General features: G+C 40.7%; 1 protein-coding gene across 4 annotated transcripts in view; it reads left to right on the top strand.

Annotated features, from left to right (window-relative positions):
- The window catches only part of LOC108433052 (receptor tyrosine-protein kinase erbB-4), a 629333-nt gene that overhangs the window by 354415 nt on the left and 251324 nt on the right, over positions 1-23594 (top strand). For all 4 annotated transcript variants that reach the window (XM_017707323.2, XM_037539223.1, XM_037539222.1 and 1 more), the window contains exon 3: positions 274-460. In XM_017707323.2, the coding sequence (XP_017562812.1) occupies positions 274-460 (187 nt within the window). The remainder of the gene's footprint in view (positions 1-273; positions 461-23594) is intronic.

Below are 23594 nucleotides of genomic sequence, written 5' to 3'. Positions count from 1 at the left end.
CCTCTGCTGAAATAACACAGCGGTCGTGGTCATCAGGCTCACTGTGAAGTAACTTCACCAAGCAGTCCGTGGGAGTGCAGACCTCTACCTTATAGCTTCTGTGCAAAACTAAAGAGCTTCACACATCTAATATGTTTTTGCATATATATTACATTTGAAGTAACATGAAGCTGATTTTATTCTTTTTTTTTCACCAGTTTCTGTACAAGCTTAAACACTCCTTGTCCATTTGGATTGGCTGACTCTGCTGTTCATTCTTATTTCTACCTGCAGTCAATCCGGGAGGTGACGGGTTACGTGCTGGTGGCTCTGAACCAGTTTGACTATCTGCCGCTGGAGAACCTGCGGATCATCCGTGGCACGCGACTTTATGAGGATCGCTACGCACTTGCAATCTTCCTCAACTACCGGCGTGATGGAAACTTCGGCCTGCGGCAGCTTGGCCTCAAGAACCTGACAGGTATGGCCTCCTAGATGTACTCCAAAGCAGAGAGGGCTTGAAGAAATGTGATTTTGTTACCCCCAAGTAAAAGTCTGAGATACTGAGGTGTTGGGACTGTGTGTCCGGTCAGGAGCAATTTCATTTGATTATACCCAGAAGCTCATTCATGAGGGAAAAAAGAACCAAACTGAACATTAGGTGAATCAGGCATGTCAAACTGGAGACCATCCAGGCCAAAGTGCTGCAGGATTGGTGTTTACTCTCATTTAACACTGAATTTAGTTTGTGAAGGCCTTGATAATTAGCTGATGAGCTGAATCAGGTGTGTGTAATGAGGCAGTGTTTGCTGCGTTTGGTAGTGTTTTGGCCTGCGAGGACTGGAGCCTGACACATGTGAGGTAGAGGGATTGGTGTAGAGTTGGGGGGATTAACTGTGTTGTCTTGAACGAAGCCTCTGTTTGTCTGAAGCCTTCAGCTGGTACCTCTCCTCCATCTTTACTGGCAGTTTCTTTTGAAGCCAGTTTTGTGAAACCGTCAGTAAACACAATTTAGCAATTTGTCCACTCTTCTAAACGAGTAAAGGCACTAGGGGCACTGGTACATCACTGCTAAGTGCACCGGAAGGTAATCAGAACTATTTGTTGTGGTGGTGCTATTTTTAGAGTTTCGTAGAAAAGATAACATGAACATCTTGGTTAATTAATTCTAATGTCATTAGCATGTGTGCTAGCACCATTCCGTTTGTGTCCCACCCATCACAAATTGATGGGACACTCCGTGATGTTTGCCATGTCTGTTGTAAATATGCTGACTCACATCCTACAGCAGTGCTACAGTAGTCTCTGGAGTGATCTGGAGATCTTTTGAAAAATGTGAAGCATTGAGGGGGAAGCTCCTTGAAATGTTATTAGCTTGCTTATTTATTTATTTATTTATTTATTTACACCCCCCCGCTAGCAGGCTGATGCAGAAGGAAGCCTGATTCAGAAGTTTCTACTCGGAAGCTGAATATCACATCTGTATTTGGGCCTCTGCATCAGTAGCGGTGCCACTTTAATATAAGACTACCCTTCATACGCTTATAAACACTTTAAAAATCATTAATAAGCAGTCATAACACTAGTACTGTTAAGATTTGATGAGCTGTAATATCCGATAAAGAGTCAGCATTAAACTGTCAGCTAAACTGAATCACATATTCATATTCCTCAGGTATAACAGCTCACCTTTATGTTAATGTGTTATAACTGCTCATTAATGATTTTTAAAGCCTTTATAACCTAACTAATGACCATTAATAAACAACATTTAAACCAATCATAACCACTTTAGAAGGGTAGTCCTATTGTACAGTGGTACCTCATTGGCAAGGTTAGCAGTCAGGATCAGTGTCAGGGAGATTCGTAATGGTTGTTTGATGTATTTCCATAATGCATGCTGGGTTTTGTAGTGAGAGAATAGTGAGGGGATAAACACAAAAATAAAATCAACAAAATTGTGAATTCTACTGTATGATACTACATAAAAAGGTATATACCTAATAGTTCCTCATTAAACCATTTGAAAACTATTGTCTAAAGAGGTGAAACCCTTAAAGTCGGCATTTCAGAGGAAGGAATCTCTGTAGAAAGCCGCCTGTTGGTTTGGTGGCTTAAGGCCTTAGGGGTAAATAAGCCTTTGAATGTGCTGAAAACGCATGAATATGTATTTGATAAGTGATTGAATTTTTTCCTGAAGTTAGGGCTGTGTGATTGCAGGGGGCTGAAAGGCAGCCTGCGTGGCGTGGCTGAATAATTGCGGCTGGAATTAGAGCTATGAAATCCAATGCCTTGTTTTGGAGGGAAATGGCAAAAGCTTGTTTAGAGTGACAAGGCAGGGTCAGACTGCCAGCACAGCTCAAACAGCCCTGGCAGAAGGTGAGGCCTTTGTGTTTTTAAAAAGTGCAGGTTTCTGAGCTGCGCTGTTATGCCGAGGTGCAGAGCGGTGTTAAAACAGGTTTAATTAGATTCTGCTTGCACCGGCACACTCTCTGATTAGATTATTCGGGACTTATAATGTGCTCGGTGCTTCCGTAATGTGTGCGGTGCTTGTCATTTTCTTCTAATGAATCACGTGTCTGCTCAGACATGACCCTGCATCAATAAACGGACATTAGAGAACGTACGATTGCCATTAAAATCCCCTGTAACTAAATACCAAATTGTTCTCAGCAATGCATCTGTGTTATTGCATGGAGGTCTGAGTAGAAGCTTCTAAACCTGAGGAATATAAATGTAATTATTTTGGGTAGGTGAATGTGATTGTGTGTTGGCAGAGGACAGATAGTAATAAAACTCTGCAAACAGAGCCATGCGGCTTCACAACGAGTAAACATCCCTTTTCATCTGCGTGTGTAAGTGACGCCACATTTATCCAGTCGCTGAAGTGGCACAATATAACTTATATATTCAAGGCCTTGAGTTTTACCCTTGCTGAGATTAACCTTGCTCTAATGTCAGACTCTTGGCTGTGTGCCTTTTTCCACTACCACTGACTTTCAGCCCTGAAAACACCAGAAATACAGCTGCACTCCTGACTAGATTAAGAACCAGGAGGTTCTTCTGAGCCATAAGGTAGCAAAAGTATTTAAAGATATTTGAGAAACTCTTGTCTGCATTCTGCGCATTTGTTATTGCCAAAGGCTTCCTGAACTGAACAGGAACCGCCTTAAAGCCTGAACCACTTGTTGCTCTTTTATGGTGATGCCCAAACTTGGTTCTGGAGAACCTCTGCGCTGCACACTGGAATGTTGAATGCCTCTAAAAGCTACTTCACAGAAATGTTTTACTTTAAATTGTTACTAATACATTGCAGATGCCTGAGAAATTGTTTTGTGATGGTTTGAGATAATATTTTTGTCTGAAGTGCATTTTAAAACCAATTCATGTTGGATAGATACATGCATGGCATTGTACGGCCAAATAGTTCCCAAGGAGAACATTTTATTTTTTTCCCTCAGATTTACCAGTATTTTACTATTCTCAGTTTTATCACCACGTAGGTACATGTGCACTGTGGACATTGCAACCCAGAGCCAGCAGTAGACCCACTTTACTGGGGCACACTTTTAAAGTTTCTTATCTTAGACTAAATTGTTGAACTACACAACACAAACATCATGACCATGCAGATACTACATTTCCCATAATGCCCCAGCATCTTTCCTTTGAAGGTTTTGAGCTTCCATGAAGTCAGGCTGTATGGCAAGTGTCTTCAGTATGGAGCTTGCAGTAGATGAACATAAGAACTATCTGGATGGGATTCATTTTTGTATGAGGAAGTAGAGTAATGTGATTTTTTTTACCAGCATTTCTCAGTTGTTGAGTTCTTGTGTAAGTGCGCTGAGTCAGTATTGGTTCTGATTTCTTTTGCCCCCTGTAACAGAGGTCACTAATAGATGGACCTGGTCCATGCGGAAACTGATGGTTAATATTGTTGAAATCTGACTGAACTGCACTTCATTTGATTTGACATCTGGTTGTTGACTGTATAAGATGTTGATGTACCTCCTAGGCTACTTCAGTAAACAGTATATGGCACTGAATCATGATGCAAGTTAGACATTATGATGTTCTGGACCTTCGTTTGAAGAAATTTTCTCTAAGTGTTCTCTAATTTTAACTTACTATTTCATGAATTAATTTCATTAAAGAGCCCTGCTCTATGAAATACACCATAGAAATAAGGATATATTAATCCTGTGCAAACGGCCACATTGAAAATGCTCTCATATTCTAAGGAACAGGAGTTTTTTTTGTTTGTTTTTTTTTAAATGGAGACACATAAAGACAAGTCCTGTGTTCTCTGGGGCTAAAATCAACCTGATATCCTATCTCAGGTTTACATCTCAGTATATTAAAACTAAAAAATGGGGGGGTGTTGATTGTTGACCATGAATTCCCAAGCTAACGGCAGTGCTAGTGACAGCAAGACAGATGGTTCAGGTATACAGAATAAATGTCTTGACATGTTTTCTGCTCTTCACTAGAGGAAACCATCTCGGCACTGAGATTTCTTATTCCATGCAAACTGGCCATAAACATTAGACATCCTGTGGGAAAACTGGTATTAAGTCTCCGCATGGAAATCTAATCCTGTCTGAATAGTGCTGCAGACAGCGATTCAGCAGCATAGACGTACAAATGTGCGCATTTGTATAATTAACAGCAGGTCAATCACAGATCAGCTTAAGTAATGCTAGCACTTATTTTAGGGCCTCCCACTTGTGGCCTACCGAAAATGAATATTAGACTGCTAAATCAAAGGCACTGGATATGTTAGTAACTTATATAGTCTTATTGAATTTAATACAGCAATAGTATTGGATTCCATTTGGAAATAAACGGCACATTTCTGAGCCAAAATATAGACGTATTCAGTCAAAATATGTGCACATTTCCATTTTTAATGTAGACTGTTCTGCCCCTACAACTGACAAGCGAAGAGATTGGGCTGTGCCCCTTTAATTTAGACCCGTGGTCTCCAACCCTGGTCCTGGAGGGATACCTTCCTGCAGAGCCTTGTTCCAACCTCAGTACCACACCTTTCCCAGCAAATCAACCTCTTCCCAGGTGCCTGATTAGCTAGATCCCATGTTTTAGAGTTAAGTATACTGTTAAAAATAAAGGTTCTGGGCAGGTACATTTTCCGTTCATCAAGGCACAAACAATGTAAATGTTCCCTCAAAGATACAACAGTGGTTTACTGGGTCCAACTGTGCACTGTAAATAAGTTTTTCCAGGTGAAAAGTATGTATTTGTACCTCTTCATAACCGAATGTTTTAAAACAGGGCAATGAAATAAAAGCCTGGAGACGAGACGGGGTGTGTGGAGTCAGTACAGCTTAGAAAATATCCTTTCAGTGGATTGCGGTTCAGTTATATTCCCTGACTAAAGGTACTGAGATGAGTCCTTGACAATACCACCCCAGTGACAATGGGGTACTGCCCTAGTGACAGTTTAGTCCTATAGTACCTTTCTGAGAGTGTAAGGGGTGGTGCAGTTTACTGGATACTGGGTGGAGCTAAACTCTGCAGAAAGGTAGCTCTCCAGGACCAGTTGGAGATTTAGTGCCCCCTTAATTAAAAAATGGTGGAACTTTGTTTTAACACAAATCCCTGAAATAGAGCAAGTCAAAAGATTGTTGGCATTACTCTTTAAGCTGTATCGTAGAAAAAGAAACATCTATGAAACTACGGAAAAAACACCAATTGACATGTTTTGGTGGACCTGAAGGTGCAAGATAGGGTGTAGAGTTGGAGGAGGATGTTAAAGCAGGGATAAGGTACCAAAATTGTGAAGTCCAGTGGAAATCTTGGACCAGGGCTGGCAACCTCAGCTCTGCAGAAGCAAAGAAACAGTGCTAGTCTTCTTCCAAGTTTTGGATCGAGCAATCTCAGCAAAAGTGATGATGTGAACGTATTAGAGAGGAAACTGTGCAGAGAGCTTAATCCTCAGCAAAACAGCCAATCAGCAAATCTCCCACAGTGCCACTCTTTTCATTAGGAAACACCCACAGTTTGAATTGAACTATTAGGAGAGAAGCAGAGAGAAGTGCCAGCAGTTTTGTACACAGCTCTCTGCTGGGGTTTGCCTGTCTGGGCTTTCTATGAAGCTAACTGCTGATTTTGAAGTTATGTCGCACTGCACGTGTGCTTCAGACTGTTTATTCTGCCAATTCTTCCCAGCTTTGTCAGGGAGATCAAACAAATTGTCGAAGCAGTTCAAATAGTCCGTTGCATTTATGACAAAAAAGGCAGGTCAGTAGTTCTAGAAATGTCTGAGTGGGAAAGAGGCTGGAGTTTTTGATTGAAGATCAAATTGGCCTGATAGAAACTGCTGACCTATGCAGCACTTCTCGGGTTGGCCCAGCCAGTGTTAAAGAAAGTTTTCTCTACAGTTTGAAGGCAGCTGCTTTTTTTTTTTTTTTGTGGTGAGCTGGAGGTTAGGGAACCAGCCTTGGGCTGGAGGTTAGGGAACCAGCCTTGCAACCGGATGGTCGCCGGTTTAGTTCCCCTGAGTCAACAGTACATGACTGAGGTACCCTTGAGCGTTGCACTGCATGGATGGGTTAGATTGCGGAGATGAAATTTCCCCATTGTGAGACTAGTAAGGATCTCTTAATCTTAACTTAATCTTGACAGTCAGCCTCAGTTTTCCCGATACAAAGCTTGTCTCCCTTTTCTGTTGCACCACATTGCATTAAAGGTCTCGACACGTATTCCCGTTATCATGCTTTCTGCGTGCTTGTTTTTCCTGGCTGAAGAATAGCATGTAATTACATTCCACCCCTATAGGCCTTAAAATAGTGCATGATTTTTTTGTATGTGGCTGTAGGTTCAACAGATTTTTTTTTTCCTCTTCAGGTTCGTGATGAATCATAGTATAAAAATAACACATGCTGAGTTTGTTTGTTTTATTTTTATTGTTTGTAAAGTCCATTTACATTAACCCTCCTAGGTTCCCAATGGTGTACATACCTTGAAACATTTCTTTTTACATTTTTTGTAATCATGTTTCACTTCTTAATGAAAAAAAAAAATAAAAATTGGTCCCACTTTACATTAAGTGTCTCTAATAACTGTGTAGTTACATATGAATACGATATGCACCAATACTGTAACTACTGATGATTTAGACACTGTTATAGATGGATTACAGACGTACAGCCTATGTAATTACACATGTGTATCACCTTCAGTTTTGCCTCATGTAATTACACAAGTGTATCTTCTACAGAGGAACTTCCCTGCAGTGCAGTGTTAAAGTTACACTTTAAAATAAGTGGACGGTTCCTGTGTAGTTATTATGTAGGTACTGTGTAATAAAGGAGCGGTGATATAGACGCTGCTTTGGGGGAAATGCAACACATTTAATTAGTGTCATGACAGTTGTATGTTAATATAATGGGACGTCTGCTGTTCTGTCGCATTACAGACTGGTTTAAAGCTGAAACTGGCTACAGTGTCACAGCACTAGTAACATAAATGCTAGCTAAATGTTAGGAAAGCTGGCAGATACAGGGTAAGTAATGCCTTAATGTACGTTTTAGATATGTCCTTTTACTGCTGAAAAAAAGATCTCTTCCAGTCTGATTATATGTAATTTAATTACATTAAATGTAATTACATTTGTTATTGCCCTTGTGTAATAACAAGAGGGAGAATAGGCTGTTACGTCTATTGAAATACACATGTAATTGCATAAGCTTTACTTCTGTAATCCATCTGTAACAGTGACACATCAAGTTCCAAGGTTTAATTTGACTTCCATGGGTGGTTGATCATTTAATGTAGTAGCTCCCAAATTATGGAATACTCTGCCCCAGTCTATTCAGGATGCCACCTCTCTATCTTCGTGCAAATCTCTGTTAAAGACTTGCTTGTTTATACTGTGTGATTGTTGTTCCATTTATACTTGAATGTTTACCTGTATTGTCCTTTTGTTTAATATGTTGATGTTTAATGTGTTGATGTTCTTTGATTGTAAAGCGTCCTTGAGTGTGGGAAAGGCGCTGTATAAGTAAAAGTGATGCTGATGTTGATGATGTTGATGATGATGATGATGATGATGATGATGACGATGATGGCAACTGTTTATAGTTGCAAATTTCATGTATATGAAGTACAAACTGAATGTAAATGCATACATGCTAACATGCTGCCCAAAAAAATGTGTTAGGATTTAGTGAATGTAAAACAACAAAGTAAAAATATGCCACATTAATGTCTTTCACTAGTTTCAAATGTTCAGCAGTGATGCGGGCTCTTTACCGGTCTGTTTTGGTAAAGAAAGAGCTGAGCCATAAGGCAAAGCTCTCGATTTACTGGTCGATCTACGTTCCCACCCTCATCTATGGTCATGAGCTTTGGGTAATGACCGAAAGAACGAGATCGCGAATACAAGCAGCCGAAATGAGTTTCCTCCGCAGGGTGGCTGGACTCTCCCTTAGAGATAGGGTGAGAAGTTCGGTCATCCGGGAGGGACTCGGAGTAGAGCCGCTGCTTCTTCACGTCAAGAGGAGCCAGTTGAGGTGGTTCGGGCATCTTGTTAGGATGCCTCCTGGACGCCTCCCTTGGGAGGTGTCACAGGCAAGTCCACCTGGGAGGAGACCCCGGGGAAGACCCAGGACACGCTGGCGTGACTATATCGCCCAGCTGGCCTGGGAGCGCCTCGGAATCCCTCCCAGGGAGCTAGTGGAAGTGGCTGGGGAAAGGGAGGTCTGGGCTTCATTGCTCAGGATGCTGCCCCCGCGACCCGAACCCCGGAGAAGCGGAAGATGATGGATGGATGGATGGATGGATGGATGGATGGATGGATGGATGGATGGATAGTTTCAAATGTTTACAGTGTCAAATTTATGTATGTAGAGCTGGCTGAAGTAATATTAAACCTTGTGTGGGAAGTGAATGTAAACCACTATTACCTTGCCATTAAAGTAATCCTCATAGGACTCATGTAGCAATGGCGCTTATGTACAAAATGTTGCTTAATAAATGAGGATTTCTGCAGTACATGTGTGGGATTTACATACAATTTGTAACTATAAACAGATGTGATATCCTGCTGGTGTGGGTTCCCTCTGTTTCTGTTATGAACTAAAAAGCCTCTTGAGTGCTAACGGTACAGAATTTTCCATCTGCCAAAAATGCCTGATTGTGTCTGCGATTCAAACTGTGAACTAATTAATTAAATTCATTGAGAACATTAATTTTCATTAAAAAAAAAAAAAAAAACGAATATTGATAGTGAAGCTTTGATATAACTGCAGTAATACACAGTCATGTTGTGTGAGGAGATATTGACACTCATGAGCCGAGATCATACACTCTTAAAAAAAGATGGTGCTTCCATGGTTCTTTAATAAAGAAAAGGGTTCTGTAAAGAACCATGAACACTCAAAGAACCCTTTGCATGATTAAATCTCTTCTGAGCAGTTCACATCACTATAGATCAGAGGTCACTAATAGGCAGACCGCGGTCCACGTCTGGACCCAGAAGCTGTCCTATGCCGACCTGGACCTATAACCAATCAACTGTGGAGAATAATTTAATTTTGACCAGGTGGTCCTATTTTCATCAGCTCACCTAGCCTTTACTGTAGCTTTAGCAGCCCGGGAGACTCAGAGACCAATCGCAAGCTTCTCAGCCAATCAGATCTGTGCATTACAATGAGCACTGAGTCTGAGTGAGTGACGCACACACAGGGGAGGGATGAGGCGAGACGCAGCAGTCGGGACCAGAAAGTGAGTCAGATTATTTTACATGATGTGCTCTAAAAACAGAAAACTGACAAATGTTGTTGAAATATGACTGAACTGTACTTTATTTGATTTGTCATTCAGTTGTTGACTGTATAAGATGTTGATATTCCTACTCGGCTACTTCAGTATCAGGCACTGAATCATGATGCAAGTTAGACATTCCGACCTTTGCTTGAGGAATCTTTAACTGGACGTTATATACTGCTATAGATTATTATATATCATATTTATGATCATTATTGATTAGTTTCATCATAGTAACAATAAACAACCATTGAGGTTTAAGGTTTATTCCTATTCTCTTGTTTGCTTGTTAAAATTGTAGATTGTGAAACAAATAAACATAAAAATCTACTGATTTTCAGATGTGGTAGATTATGTCCTTCACATATCAAAATAAATGCAAACAGGACTGTGTAATCACACTTTTAAAGGCAGGACTGGATTAAAAGGCGGAAATAAACGCCTTTTGCTTTTGCATTAAAGGCTAAAGCAGTAAGTACCCATTGATGCTTTGACATGTAATTTAGTCAGAGGAGCCAGGAGACTGTATGGAGAGGTGCTGGATGAGGCTGAAGTCCTCCTTCTGTCCTGGTTGGTGGTGAATGGAGGGAAAATGTGAGAGGCTTCTGTTCCTGCCTCCTCTGCTCTCTCTGCTCTACCTGATCACTGTTATTATACAGCCTCCTGCGCTCTCTCCACTCAGACTGAAATGTTAGTGTAAGTGCTCGGCCCTGGCATTACCCATGCTCCCCTGCTCCACACGCTGCTCCTAGGCTGCTAGGCTGCTGATTGGCTGGTCGGATGGCCGAGCACAAACCGCGCCTTGCTCCCCACCTGCCCCCGGGGCAGCATCCAAAATGGCAGCAGCTGCTCCAGTCGCTTATTAGGCGCCTCCGTAAGAGAGGAGGAGACGAGCAACCACAGAGTTTATTATTATTACAGCAGGGCACTTCACTGAGAGAGAGGAAGAGAGAGCGAGAGTGAGCGAGAGAGCACTAGGATGCACAGAGAAAGAGCGAGAAGGAACAAATAAGAATGATAAGGAGAGAGTGAGAGGAGGACAAAGGAGAGAGAGAGAGAGAGAGCACTAAGATACACACAGAAAGAGAGAGAAGGAACAAATAAGAATGATAAGGAGAGATAGAGCAGGACAAGCGGGAGAGAGAGCACTAGGATACAAAGAAAGAGAGAGAAGGAACAAATAATAAGGAAAAGGAGGGAAAGGAGAAGCAGAACAGAGAGAGAGAGAGAGGTCACAAATGGAAGAAAAATAAATAAAATGAGAAGAAAAGACAGAAACAGAGTGCAAAAAAGGGAGAGAAATTAAAAAGGAGAGACAAAGAAAAAAAGAAAGCAATGAAGACCGAAAAACAGAGATCATCAATGAGAGAAAGAAATTGAGAGTGAAGGAAGAAGAGAGATATAGGAAGGGAATGAGAAAAACAGAAAGAGAGAGAAGGACAGAGAGAGAAATGAAGAGAGGGAGAGGAGGAGAAAGTGAAAAAACGAGAACGAAAGAGGGATAGAGAAAAAGGAAAGAGGGATCAGAAGGAGAAAATGAAAAAAGAGGGAGAGGAAAGTGGGAGATCAAAGGAGAGAGAAAAGGAAAGAGAGAAGGACAGAGGAATGAGAGAGAACAAGGAGAAGAAAGTGGAACAAAAGACAGAATGAAGGAGAGGGATAGAGAAAGGAAAGAAGAGAGGAAAGAGAGGGATCAAGATGGAGAAAATTAAGAGGAGAGAGAGGAAAGTGAGAGGTCACAGGAGGGAAAGAGAAAAGGAAAAGGAAACTAAGAGAAAGGGGGAGAAGGAGAGAGACCAAGGAAAATAAGAGAGAGAGAGAGAGAGAGAGAGAGAGAGAGAGAGAGAGGAGTAAGCTTCATTTAAACTGAATGTAAAGGATATCAGAGACCTGGATGACCCGTATCTCCTGTATGATGTCAGTTTGCGCTCAGCGTGAATATACGTCATTTGTTTCTTTCTCCTGCGCTGCGTACAGATGTTGGCAGGTCAGTAGAGGAGAGGAATTGGAGCACAGGCTCATTATTATCTAACAGCTCCTCCAGAGAGAGGAGCAGCGAGTTTGTTGAGCAGAAGAAACGGCGCCAGTTCAGTGAATAATTCAGGCGCTGCGTATTGTTCCTCTTACTCAGTCCCTCCTCCGTACGCAGCCAAGCGTCGCGTATGCTGAGTAGCCCAAATGCCACGCTGCGGCGCCTCCATCTAACATCATCCAGCTGCAGATCTGAGGCATGAGTTAGAGTTGGGCTCACTTGTTTGTCTTGGGGTCACCTGTTTGTCTTTAGTACATTATAAGCTGACTAGCTAAGCCAAGGTAGCTACCTTCAATATGAACTACACTATCATTGTAGTCACAGCATTGTTTTGCATTGTGAATGACCTCAGACTCAGTCCTGATGCACAAACTCCTTCTGTTCTGGTTTTATTAGGTCTTACTGCAGCTTTTGATGCAATTGAAAACAAGATTTTAATCCAGCTTTTTGAATACTAGGTCGGCCTCTCAGGCAGTTTGAGAAGGGATAAAATCATATTTAGGTAACAAGCAGTTCATGCGTTCAGTGGAAAATCATTCATCAAAAAGATTTGGCATTTCTTGTGGAGTCCCTCAAGGTTCAGTCTTAGGCCCTTTTCTCTGTACATGCTACCTCTATTAGGAATCATTGTATCAATTTTCATAGCTATGCTGACGACATCTAGCTATACATTTCCATTCCTTCTGATGATCAATACTCTGTAGACAGACTGACCAGCTGTGTGTCAGATACTTCTCAGTGGATGTCGCAAATTAAATTAAATCACGAAAAGCTGAAATACTGATCGTCGGTGCAGAAACTCAGAGAAAGCTGCTTCATGAGAAATTTTAGCTTCATATTCCAAATCTGAAGTAGGAAACCTGGGTGTGATCTTAGACTCTGAGCTCCGTTTTATCTGCATGTAAAAATCATTTGAGAACTATTGCTAAAGTCCAGCCTTTTCTATTTCAGCTCTAAGTGCTCTTTATTGAAAGAGACAGTTTTGTTGGTCTACCAGGTCAGCTGGTTGTCAGGACTCCCATTTTCTCAGTTGGTTTTAATCACCTTTTAAACTCGTTTTGTGAACTCCTGTTTTTTTTTTTTCTTCACTTATTTTGATTTCTCTCCCTAAGGCAAGTGGATTATCTCATATCTAATCCCTCAGAAATATCTCGTGAAAAAATGAATAATTTGTACTTAATGGCTATTTTAACTGGAAATGAACTAAATAATCTCTGACTTTTGCACAGCACACACACACACTTCGTCTCCTACATGCAGGCTGCCAGAAAATCAATGGAGCGGTATCAGAATATTGCAGGTAAAGATTGATCTGATCCTGGGCAGTGTGGGGCAGTGTGAGTCTCTGTGGATCAGAGCTGCAGCAGTAGAGCCGGTGGGTCTGATCCTCAGCTGCAGCGGACCACTGCACTGAAGAGCCTTTATCTCCTTAACCATCACTAACACTCTAATCGATCACTTTACACCTCTCCAGAGACCCCTGGAGAAATAGCCGACATGATAATGTGACAGCAGCATCAGAGAGGTCAGAGCAGACGAGAGCGGTCAGCTCACAAGAGAGAGAGAGAGGGGGGGGGCTAGAAAGAGAGAGGGAGAACAGAGAGAGAAAGGGAGAGGAGAGAGCTAGAGAGACAACTAAAAGAAGTTAGAAATGAACAGAGTGAGAGACAGAGAGAGAGGAGAAACTGAGAAAGTGAGAGAAAGAAAGACAAAAGAAGGAGACATAAAGAGAAACAACACACCCAAAGAGAAAGAGGAAAGGGGAAGAGGGAGAGAGGGGAGGGAAGAGAGAGAAAGAGGAAAGGGGAAGAGAGATAGAGAGAGAGAAAGGGGAAGAGGGAGAGAGGGGAGGGAAGAGAAAGAGGAAAGGGGAAGAGGGAGAGAGGGGAGGGAAGAGAGAGAGAAAGAGGAACGGGGAAGAGGGAGAGAGGGGAGGGAAGAGAGAGAGAAAGAGGAAAGAGGAAGAGGGAAAGAATTTGAATTTATCCGAAACCTTTATTGATTCAGACGCTCAATCATGATGATAACAAAACAAGAAATGGGGGGAGCAAAAACACACAAAAAAAGGAATATTGCGCTACACACAGTGAGGGATAATAACGCATGGCTCTCTAAAGAAAGCACAAAACTGAGTACATCACCTTAAAAACTCCCCAAAGTGAAGCTCACCATTTTTCACTGAGCACAGAACGTTCGTACGACTCCAGACCTCCTCAGTGCTGCCCAGGTCTCTTCTGGATGAGTAGAATTTAAAAGGGGTGAATATTCAGGTTTTCATCAGCCTTCAAAAACAGACAAATGATCAGTGTCACTGATATCACCCACATCACCGAGGGAGAGAAAGAGAGGGAGATGAGAAAAGAGAAACAGAGATAGATGGGAAGAAAGTGAGAGACAGAAAGGAAGAATAAGGAGAGAGAGAGAGAGAGAGAGAGAGACCCAGAGATATAGGCAGAGAGGGAGAAAGACTGTACCAGCTAAAGTTCCCATTTATAGTGGAGCGTGAACAGAGCTGTTTTCCTGCTTTTATGCAGTTAAAATAAAGGACAGGACAGAAACAAATGAGCTCATGTGGGAGAATGTAAAATAATGCCCACTGGTTTCTCATTCGGTAAGCAATGCTACGCTGTGTTAATTACTTCTTGTTGCAGAAGTGGCAGAGCAGAAATACATTGTTATAATACAATAATGGCTACTTTTCATGGTCTGTGCTGCCTCAAACCTCAAATGTTAGCATTTTAAGGGAGCTCAAGTCTCGTTTTGAGGGCAGCAGAGCTCTGCTTGGTGAGCAAAGCTGAGACTTTTGTAGATTTTCTAGGTAAAAATAAATGAACCCATCTACAGAGAATACACACCTGTAAAAAGTTGTGGTTATATGGTTTTATATTATATGCATTTTGTTTTGCCCAATATGTTGGCCTTAACAAATAAATGGAAAACAGTGCTCAGAAATTTGCAAACATTTAAGTTTTTAGAGAATGCATTAACTTTCTTTCACTTAGAAAATCAATAAAGCGTCATTTGACTGGGGGTATTGAAACTTTTGCACATTACTGTAATATAGCAATGCTTCACCTACAGCCCGTGTATCAAACACAGGGTCCGCGGACCGATTCAGGCCTGTGACACAGTGCTGTTCAGCCCACAGAATTATTTTAATTTTCTATTAACATTAGCCCGTTTCACCCTGAGGTGCATTACAGTCCCCAGAATGCACTGCAACATAGTATGACCCCCAGAAACAATCTATGGGCCAGCAGTTACACAAACAGAAAAGATGCCCGGTGTCTAATTCAAGCAAAGGGGCAGTTTAAAACAAAACTAACTAATAACTAATTTATTTTTATTTCAAATTATTTCTGTATAAGTATTAAATGCCTGTTTTGCTGTTGCAGTTTTGGTACATTTTGAACTAGCATTGGTCCGTTCAGGTCATGGCAACATGTTAATTAAAAATGAAATAGTGGCCCACAGATTTACTGAGGTTTTTTTTTTTTTTTTTAATGTACCTTTCAGTGATTGAGTTTGACACTTTTGACCTACATCATGCCAGTTTACCCCAACTCGTCACCATGTAAATGTGATTGCGTTTGATTGGCACAACAGAGTAAAATATGATCTCGTTATGCGTTAAAAGAGCAAAGGGGATTAGGCTAATGGACAGCAAAGGCACTAATCAGAATGAAGGTTGGAGAATTTCTTCAAGAGCAACATTCTAGTAATATGCATTGTTATGTTGTTGGAAGAAAACCTTGTATCTCCAAAATGGTAACTTTACAGGAGAAGGAAAAAAAAAACCTGCTTTACTTTTAATGCAAGCCAATGGAACCAGACGTCTTTCCAAGTCGTTTTGGGCCATTTCTTTTAGTCCGTTTAGACATTTACACGACAGGCATTTTCAAATTATGTCAAAAACTGAAGAATGACTGAATTTTTTCCCTTAAATATTCTTGAGTAAGGGTATAAAGTATCCTCTATGAAAACAACTTGTAGAAATGCAGTTTATTCAACAGTTTTTGTCATTAAAATTGAAAGTAGCTGTACTGAGTCAGGAGAAAAACCATCAGGTGAGCATGCGCTACTGCGAGTCGAGCTGTAAAGTCTGAAATAATCTTGTAAAAGTCATAGGCGTCGTCTAACTGGATTTTGTGGGAGTATTTCGGACCACATCATATGTCTTTTTGTATTACCGTCACGTGGAAAGGCTCAAAAAGAAGGTCTGGCTCAGTATTTAGGTCTCAAATGCAAAATCAACATTGTAGCGATGAAGATATGATGGCTATAGTAGATCATTCACTCGCATCCTCAGAAGACACGTTCTTCACCAAGACTAAGTTCCCTTTAACGCTCTTTCAATCATCAGATTCATCCACGAAGGGAAGGGCTCAACCAACTTTACAAAATGTTCATCCACACTTTGGGTGCAGTAACACATTTCCACCAGAGAGGTCTCCACATCTACAAAACATATATAGTGCAGCTTTAATGAAATGCAACCAACTCGGCATGAATTTGACAGTTTCTCAGTTTCTGAAACATTGTAAATGATGTCAGGTTAAATTGTGTCATTCAAGTTTAGTCTGTCTCTCCTTCGTTCTCCTCTGTCCATGTCTTCTGCACCTTTTCTGCCCAATTTTAGCCTAAATCTTGGCCCTGAAACTGTAGTATCGCCAGTTATCTTTCCACCTGCACTTAGCCAGGGTTAAAAACGCGCCTCTCTTCCTGACATTTCAGAGTGCGACCAGCATGTTTTTTACAGAAGAATTTGGACAGACTTTTATACAGGCATCCATTTTTCTCTTCTTGATCACACTATTCTTTTTTTTTTTCTTTGTACCTCATTCAATTGGTAATTACTGCCCGCTGGCTTTGCAAAATAATAACAGCCTCAATAAAAAAGAATAAAGACAAGCATGTCAATTTAACACGTTTTTTAATTCTCTTTTTTTCAGTTTTCAGTATGATTTTGCTGAATTGAGTGCTATTGTCCGTGTCTGCCTCTACTCAATAATCAGAGACTATTGTTGGCCTCTTTAACCCACTGAAAGCAGACTTATGTGCATCTGCCACAACCATCTCTGTAGTCTGTGTGTAAGAGGTCTACAGACCTGAGCCCAAAGGAGCCAGACAAAATATTGGGTTTTGAACCAACCCTCCTTGGATGTTGTGTGTTACCCCTCACTGTGGTTTGTGCTGCGTTAGCACTTGGCTGGGCATTCCTTGCTGCATGTTGAAGTAATAGCATCACATTTTCTGTTGATCAACTCAAGTGCTTAGTAACAAAGCAAAGCACTGCAAAAGCATGTCTGTAATAATCAGGCACATGCACAGAAAATTTTGGGAGGGAGGGGCTAAAGGGGAAAAAGCAAACATGAAAATGAATTGAATGTGATGTGATGTACTGTATGTTGCAGTCACTCTTATAAAGTTAGACAGTGTAATCTTGTTTTAAAAAATGTAATTAGGCAGCCAACATACTATTGTTGTGAGGATTAATCACAATATAGTGTTTAGTTATACAACCGCATTTCCAAAAAAGTTGGGACACTGTGCAAAATGTAGATAAAAACAAAATGCAATGATGTGCAAATCATTTAAACCCTTTGTTTAATTGAAAATAGTACAAAAAAAAAACAAATCAAATGTTGCAACTGAGAAATTATATTCTTTTTTGGAAAAATATTTGCCCATTTTGAATTTTATGCCAACAACATGTTCCAAAAAAGTTGGGACAGGGGCAACAAAAGGTTGGTAAAGTTATGTAAAAAAAAAACAAAAAAGAAACACCTGGTGGTTCATTGAAGAGGAAATCACTGCATGGGCTCAGGAACACTTGTGAAAAACACTGTCTATGAAAACAATTTGTCACTGCATCCACAAAAGCAAGTTAAAACTCAAAAATGCAAAGACAAAATCATATATAAACAGGATCCAGAAATGCTGCCACCTTCTCTGGGCCTGAGCTCATTTAAGATGGACTGAGGAGATGTGGAAAAGCGCCAAAAAAAATCAACATTTGAAATTCTTTTTGGAAGTCATGGATGCTGTGTCCTCTGCATTGTGTTTTGTAGTTTGTTTTTGTTTATATTTTGCACAGTGTCACAACTATTTTGGAAATGGGGTTGTAAATAAGTCTTGTATAAATCCCTTAGTGATAGAAATGAAAGCATGATGTAGAAAGTTATTAACACTCCTTATTTCTGACATTATATTTGGTTGTTGTTTAAAACTACATGTGGAATGTGACACTTTCTCAAAGAGATTATCTGAGTTTTATTGGTGGGACATCCGACACTGTGATGATGTATGAGATGTGTACTGTGCCAGAGGGGGCGTCGAATAGCACTGAATCCCGTACACGCCAACCTACTAGCTTTATTCCCAGAGTGAGGCTGAGCCTCATCTTAATGAAATAGATTGAACAATGTTGGAGTCAATATAATATACAGTTATTATACACTCTACCCAAGGGGGAACTATGGGCAAAGGGGCAGGGGCTCAAGCTTCCCCTGGGGTTTTTCTGTGCATGTGCCTGGTGATCATCCATGTCTGTTAGTGCAGGTTCAGGTTTCAAATTTAACAGTGCCAGTCAGGCCTGATCAGGTCAGGTCACAACATCTGGGGTACGGGTCAAGATCAAGTCTCATATTCGTACCTGTACAAACATCTTGTGTGTGCAAATAAATATGCATATGCTGCAAGTGTCAGTATATGCTTGTGCAGGTATAAATATACTCCCTCAGTTAAAAATGTATAGTCCTAATATATTTTTTATAAATTGTCTTTTCAGATTGTTTAATGGAGTCTTAGAAATACAAGCGATACCCCTGAAGATTCTTGAGGAACAACCAAATTAGAATTAGAATTTCTCTGTAAAATTTGAAAAGACTTCATATAAACATATGTATTTTCTTTCAATATTTCACTTTTTTGGGAATGCCAAGAAGTTATTAAATCCTGAATAACACACTGTAGGTATCTATTTATAGTTTATATAGTATTTCTTGGTAAGTTATTATCCTTGAGCTTTGTTCACTTGTCAAACACAAACAATATCTACAAAAGATGTTTTGTTGATGTCGTCTATACGAATGAACCTTCAGTGCTAGAAGATGATGTAAGACAGGCCCTGAGGTTGTTTCCAAATAGGAAGCCACATGAATCACTCACATTGCAATAGAAATATTTCAAGATTCTGACAATTATTAGGTTCAACTGCTGATCATATTATGCCAACAATTCTGGAAAACCACTCAATGGCCAGAAGAGGAGGCCAAAGAAAAGACATCAGAAAGAATGGGCAAGCTATTATAGAATTTTCCTTATATCACATGACAGTAAAATTACACTCAGGATCATTCAGCCAGTCTAGAGCTCTACATCAAAAGAGAACTGTCAGATATAAATGGGATCTAGGAAGGGAACAAAAGATATCATTACTGATACATGCTAGATAATTGGAAAAGCCAAGGAATTCAAAAAGGAAGTCAACATGTGTTTCATTGACCACCGCAAAGTCTTTGAATGTGTCTACCATGTAAATGATGGAATGTCCTCTGGAAAGTGGGCTCACCAGAACATCTCATTATTTTAATGAGAAACCTCTACACTGCTTAACGAGCCACAGTAATGACAGAAAATGGACAAACCGGCTGGTTCCACATCAGCAAAGGATTTAGACAAGGCTGCCCACTGTCACCACACTTGTTCAGCCTGTATGCTGAACATGTATTAAGAGAAGCAGGTCTGGAAAAAAAGGATCTAGGATTCAAGAAGCATCAGCAACCTTCAACTAGTAAGTGACATGACACTCAAGACCTGAAGGCTTTCTAAGGAAAGGTCAAGAACAGAATGAAACAGTGGGACTCCAGCTCAACATGAAAACGAATGTTAAGTGATAGTTTTTTAATTCCACAAACAGGGCAATTCCACCTCCGCATTTAACCCATCCGTGAAGTGAAATACCACATACACACTAGTGAATACACACACATTTGGGTGCAGTGAGCACACTTGCCCGGAGCGGTGGGCAGCCCTATCCACGGAGCCCGGGGAGCAGTTGAGGGTTAGGTGTCTTGCTCAAGGATGCCTCAGTCATGGACTGTGGGCACTGGGGATCGTGCTGGCAACCTTCCGGTCACAGGGCCAGTTCCCTAACCTCCAGCCCACGACTGCCCCTAAGTTTCCCTTTGATGGTGAAAATGTAGATGTGGGGACAGCTTCTGCCTGCCTGGATCAATTACTAACAACAAAACATCCAGCAGTGAACAAATATGACACAGATTGGCAGGGATGAGTGAGCTTGGAAAGGGCTTCAAATGTAAGGATGTGTCTTTTGTCTACAGACAAAGATCAGAAATGTCCAGGCTGTGGTCTTTCCTGTGATTCTTTGTGGGAAAACCTAGACAACAGAAGTGGGACAGGAAAAGTATGGTTGCCTTTGACATTGGTGAAGACTTTAAAGAGTGGATGGCAAGAAAACAAACCGACCCTTCAGCAAATCAAGTCTCATGTCTCACTTTAAACCCAGAGGACTAAAGGCATGGATTGATACAATCAGAAGAATCATGAGCAACCTATTGCGAAGCATGAATCCATATCCATATGGTTCTGGATCCATATCCATATGGTCTCCAGGAGTGAAAATGTGACACTTCGAGCTACACTATGTAAGTTTTGGAGATTTGGAGACCTCTCTGTTGGAAATGTGTAATTGTACACAAAGTGAAAAAGAGCATTTTGTAATGTGAGGTGTGCTTTGACCCCCTTCCCTGAACGGACTGAATTCTCTCTTTTTTAATCTGTGCATGTGTTGATAACACGTAAAAACAAAACTCGACACACCTGACTTAACTTGCGTGACTTGCTGTAGCACACTCCCCCTACTTCAACATGTCTTTTCGTCATTACAGCTACTTTGATTAAAACAATAAATAAAAAATGGGTGACCCTTTATTTTGAGTGGTCCTTTTTAGATGAACCAAACGCTCAACAGAAGCTCAGTACCACGTTTAAAACATGAGAGTTAGGATTATTTGGTTTCGGGTTAAGGTTAGGGTTAGGATTAGGGCCAGGGTGAGGTTTAGGTTTAGGTTTTTGGTTGAGGTTAAGAGTTAGGATTAGGGCCAGGGTGAGGGTTAAGTTTTGGGTTGAGGTTAAGAGTTAGGATTAGGGCCAGGGTGAGGGTTAGGATTAGGGCCAGGGTGAGGGTTAGGATTAGGGCCAGGGTGAGGGTTAGGATTAGGGCCAGGGTGAGGGTTAGGGTTAGGGTTGAGGTTAAGAGTTAGGATTAGGGCCAGGGTGAGGGTTAAGTTTTGGGTTGAGGTTAAGAGTTAGGATTAGGACCAGGGTGAGGGTTAGGATTAGGGCCAGGGTGAGGGTTAGGATTAGGGCCAGGGTGAGGGTTAGGATTAGGGCCAGGGTGAGGGTTAGGGTTAGGGTTACCATAAATATACATAGAATGTAGAAATATACTAATAATACCACTCATAATATATAATATATACTACTACTACTACTACTACTAATAATAATAATAATAAAAATAATAATAATAATAATAATAATAATAATAATAATAATAATATAGTAATAATAATAATAAGAATGCACTACTGAATTGTATCAGCATTGCCCACCATTGTCATTACCAGACTCAGAACAGCTGCAGGCTTTCTTTTAGCCTATGGACATCTCCTCCACACATGCAGGCAGAGATCCTCAATGTTGCTATCATCACTTTTTTTTAATGTAATTTCTCAGATTTTTGTTTTATTATTTTCATGCTGCAATGGCTCATAGCTGCAGGCTGTTGTTGTTGAGCACAGCTGCAAATACCTGAGTACACACACACACACACACACACACACACACACACACACACACACACAGTCGTAGGAGAATATTCAGGTAAAGCTGCATTTTTATTCATAGTGTACACACTCAGATCTGAACAGTGTGTTTTGTTCGTCAGAGCACTCCCGTCTGCCCAAGGAGAAAATCTCAATGAAGGTGCATTAACCTCGCTGAGCTGTGTGCAGTGTGTCGTGAAGTGGCTCTGGAAGAAAACAGGAGGACGAAAGACAAAAAAGAGAGAAAGAGGACCAGGATTTACACTCTTTCTCTTAACTCTCTCCCTTGGTCTTTTTCCCCTTTCTTTTTGTTTTTCTCTCATTCTTTCTCTTTTTTTCTCCCTCTCACCTCTCTCCTCTTTTTCCTGTCTTTTTCTTTTGTTGTCTTTGATCATTTTCTGTTTCATGCTGTTTTGCTTTTGTCTCTACCTCTCTCTCTCTCTCTCTCTCTCTCCCTCTCTCTCTCTCTCTCTTTACTGTATCTTTCTTTCTCTTTTCTCTTTCTCTCTCATCTCTCTTTCTCCTCTTTTTCTTTCTTTCTCTTCTAGCACTTTCTATCTCTCTTGCATGCTCCTTTGTCTTTCTCTCTAATTCATTCTCTTTCTCTTCTGTACCTTTCTTTCTCTTTTCACTTTGTCTCTTTTTCTTCTCTCTTTACGTCTTTCTCTTTCTCTCTTGTCTCTCTCCTCTCTTTCTCCTGTCTTTTCTTTCCTTCTCTTTTCTCTTTCTCTCTCTGTCGTATTGTCTTTCTGCTTCTTGCTGTCTTTTTTTTCTCTTATTCATTCGCTCAGTTGCTTGTTCTTTGTTTTTGTCTGTCTCTGAAGCTCTTACTTGTTATTATCTCTCTCTCTCTCTCTCTCTCTCTCTCTCTCTCTCTCTCTCTCTCTCTGTAGAGAGAGAGAGAGAACAACTTTAGTTTATTTCTGTATAACACTCATTTCCATCTTCCACTCGGCAGCTTCCAGAACCTGGGTCACTTCCAATTGTGTGTCTAATTGATTACTTCCCATGCAATTACGCTTGTGTCATACTCAATATTTCACTGTTTGAGTGTGTGTGTGTGTGTGTGTGTGTGTGTGTGTGTGTGTGTGTGTGTGTGTGTGTGTGTGTGTGCGCGTCAGTCCTCAGCCGAAGGACGTCAGCCCGCCAAATCCGTGTCATCTGCGCCACGTTATTAATCTTTCAGTGCAGGTGTAACGCTGCAATAAGCAGTGGTGAGGCTGGTCAGGTGGAAAGGGCGATGAAGTCAATGACAGTAGCGTCCCCCCATGATCTGTGGCCACCATGAAGAAAGTGAAACGGGAGCTCTTTCTAAACCGGACAAGCAGAGAGGCTTTGATTCCGGCCTTCGTAAACAGCCTCATTATCTCTGTAAACCCCTTAAACTTCACAGATATCCATCTGTTAGAAGTCACAGTGGTCAGTTTTATATACATTATTTCTCTATAGTAGCTCACATTTTGATAGGCATTGTTTGCATACTGCCTTGTTTTATCAAAAGAAGAACCTTCCTGTCATATTTTTTTTTTTACATCAGAACAGGAAACAATGCAGAATCAATCCTGTCGATACAGAACATAAGTGGAATGTAAATCTGTAAAGTTAATATTTCATTGAATAATTACAAGATTTTTGGGCAAATCTTCATTGAAGGCCACCTACATAAGGACTTCATTACATGTGAATGCATATTGCATAAGCATTAAATAATGGATTTACAAAGCAATACTTCATTATTTATGAACAGCTCATGTTATAAATCGCTAGATGACATAAGATGTTTTCTGAAGTAAATAACGTTGTACTGACGTAAGGGACCTTAAATTGAAGTGATGCACAGTTTGCTTTATTTATACTACATTTTTTATATATTACTACATTTACTTCATAAAACATCCTACATCATCTTGTGATTAATGGCATGAGCTGTTTAATTCAAACTA

The sequence above is a fragment of the Pygocentrus nattereri genome, chromosome 6, assembly GCF_015220715.1.
Source record: "Pygocentrus nattereri isolate fPygNat1 chromosome 6, fPygNat1.pri, whole genome shotgun sequence".
Taxonomy (NCBI): Eukaryota; Metazoa; Chordata; class Actinopteri; order Characiformes; family Serrasalmidae; genus Pygocentrus; species Pygocentrus nattereri.
This window is presented reverse-complemented; position numbering and strand designations above follow the sequence as displayed.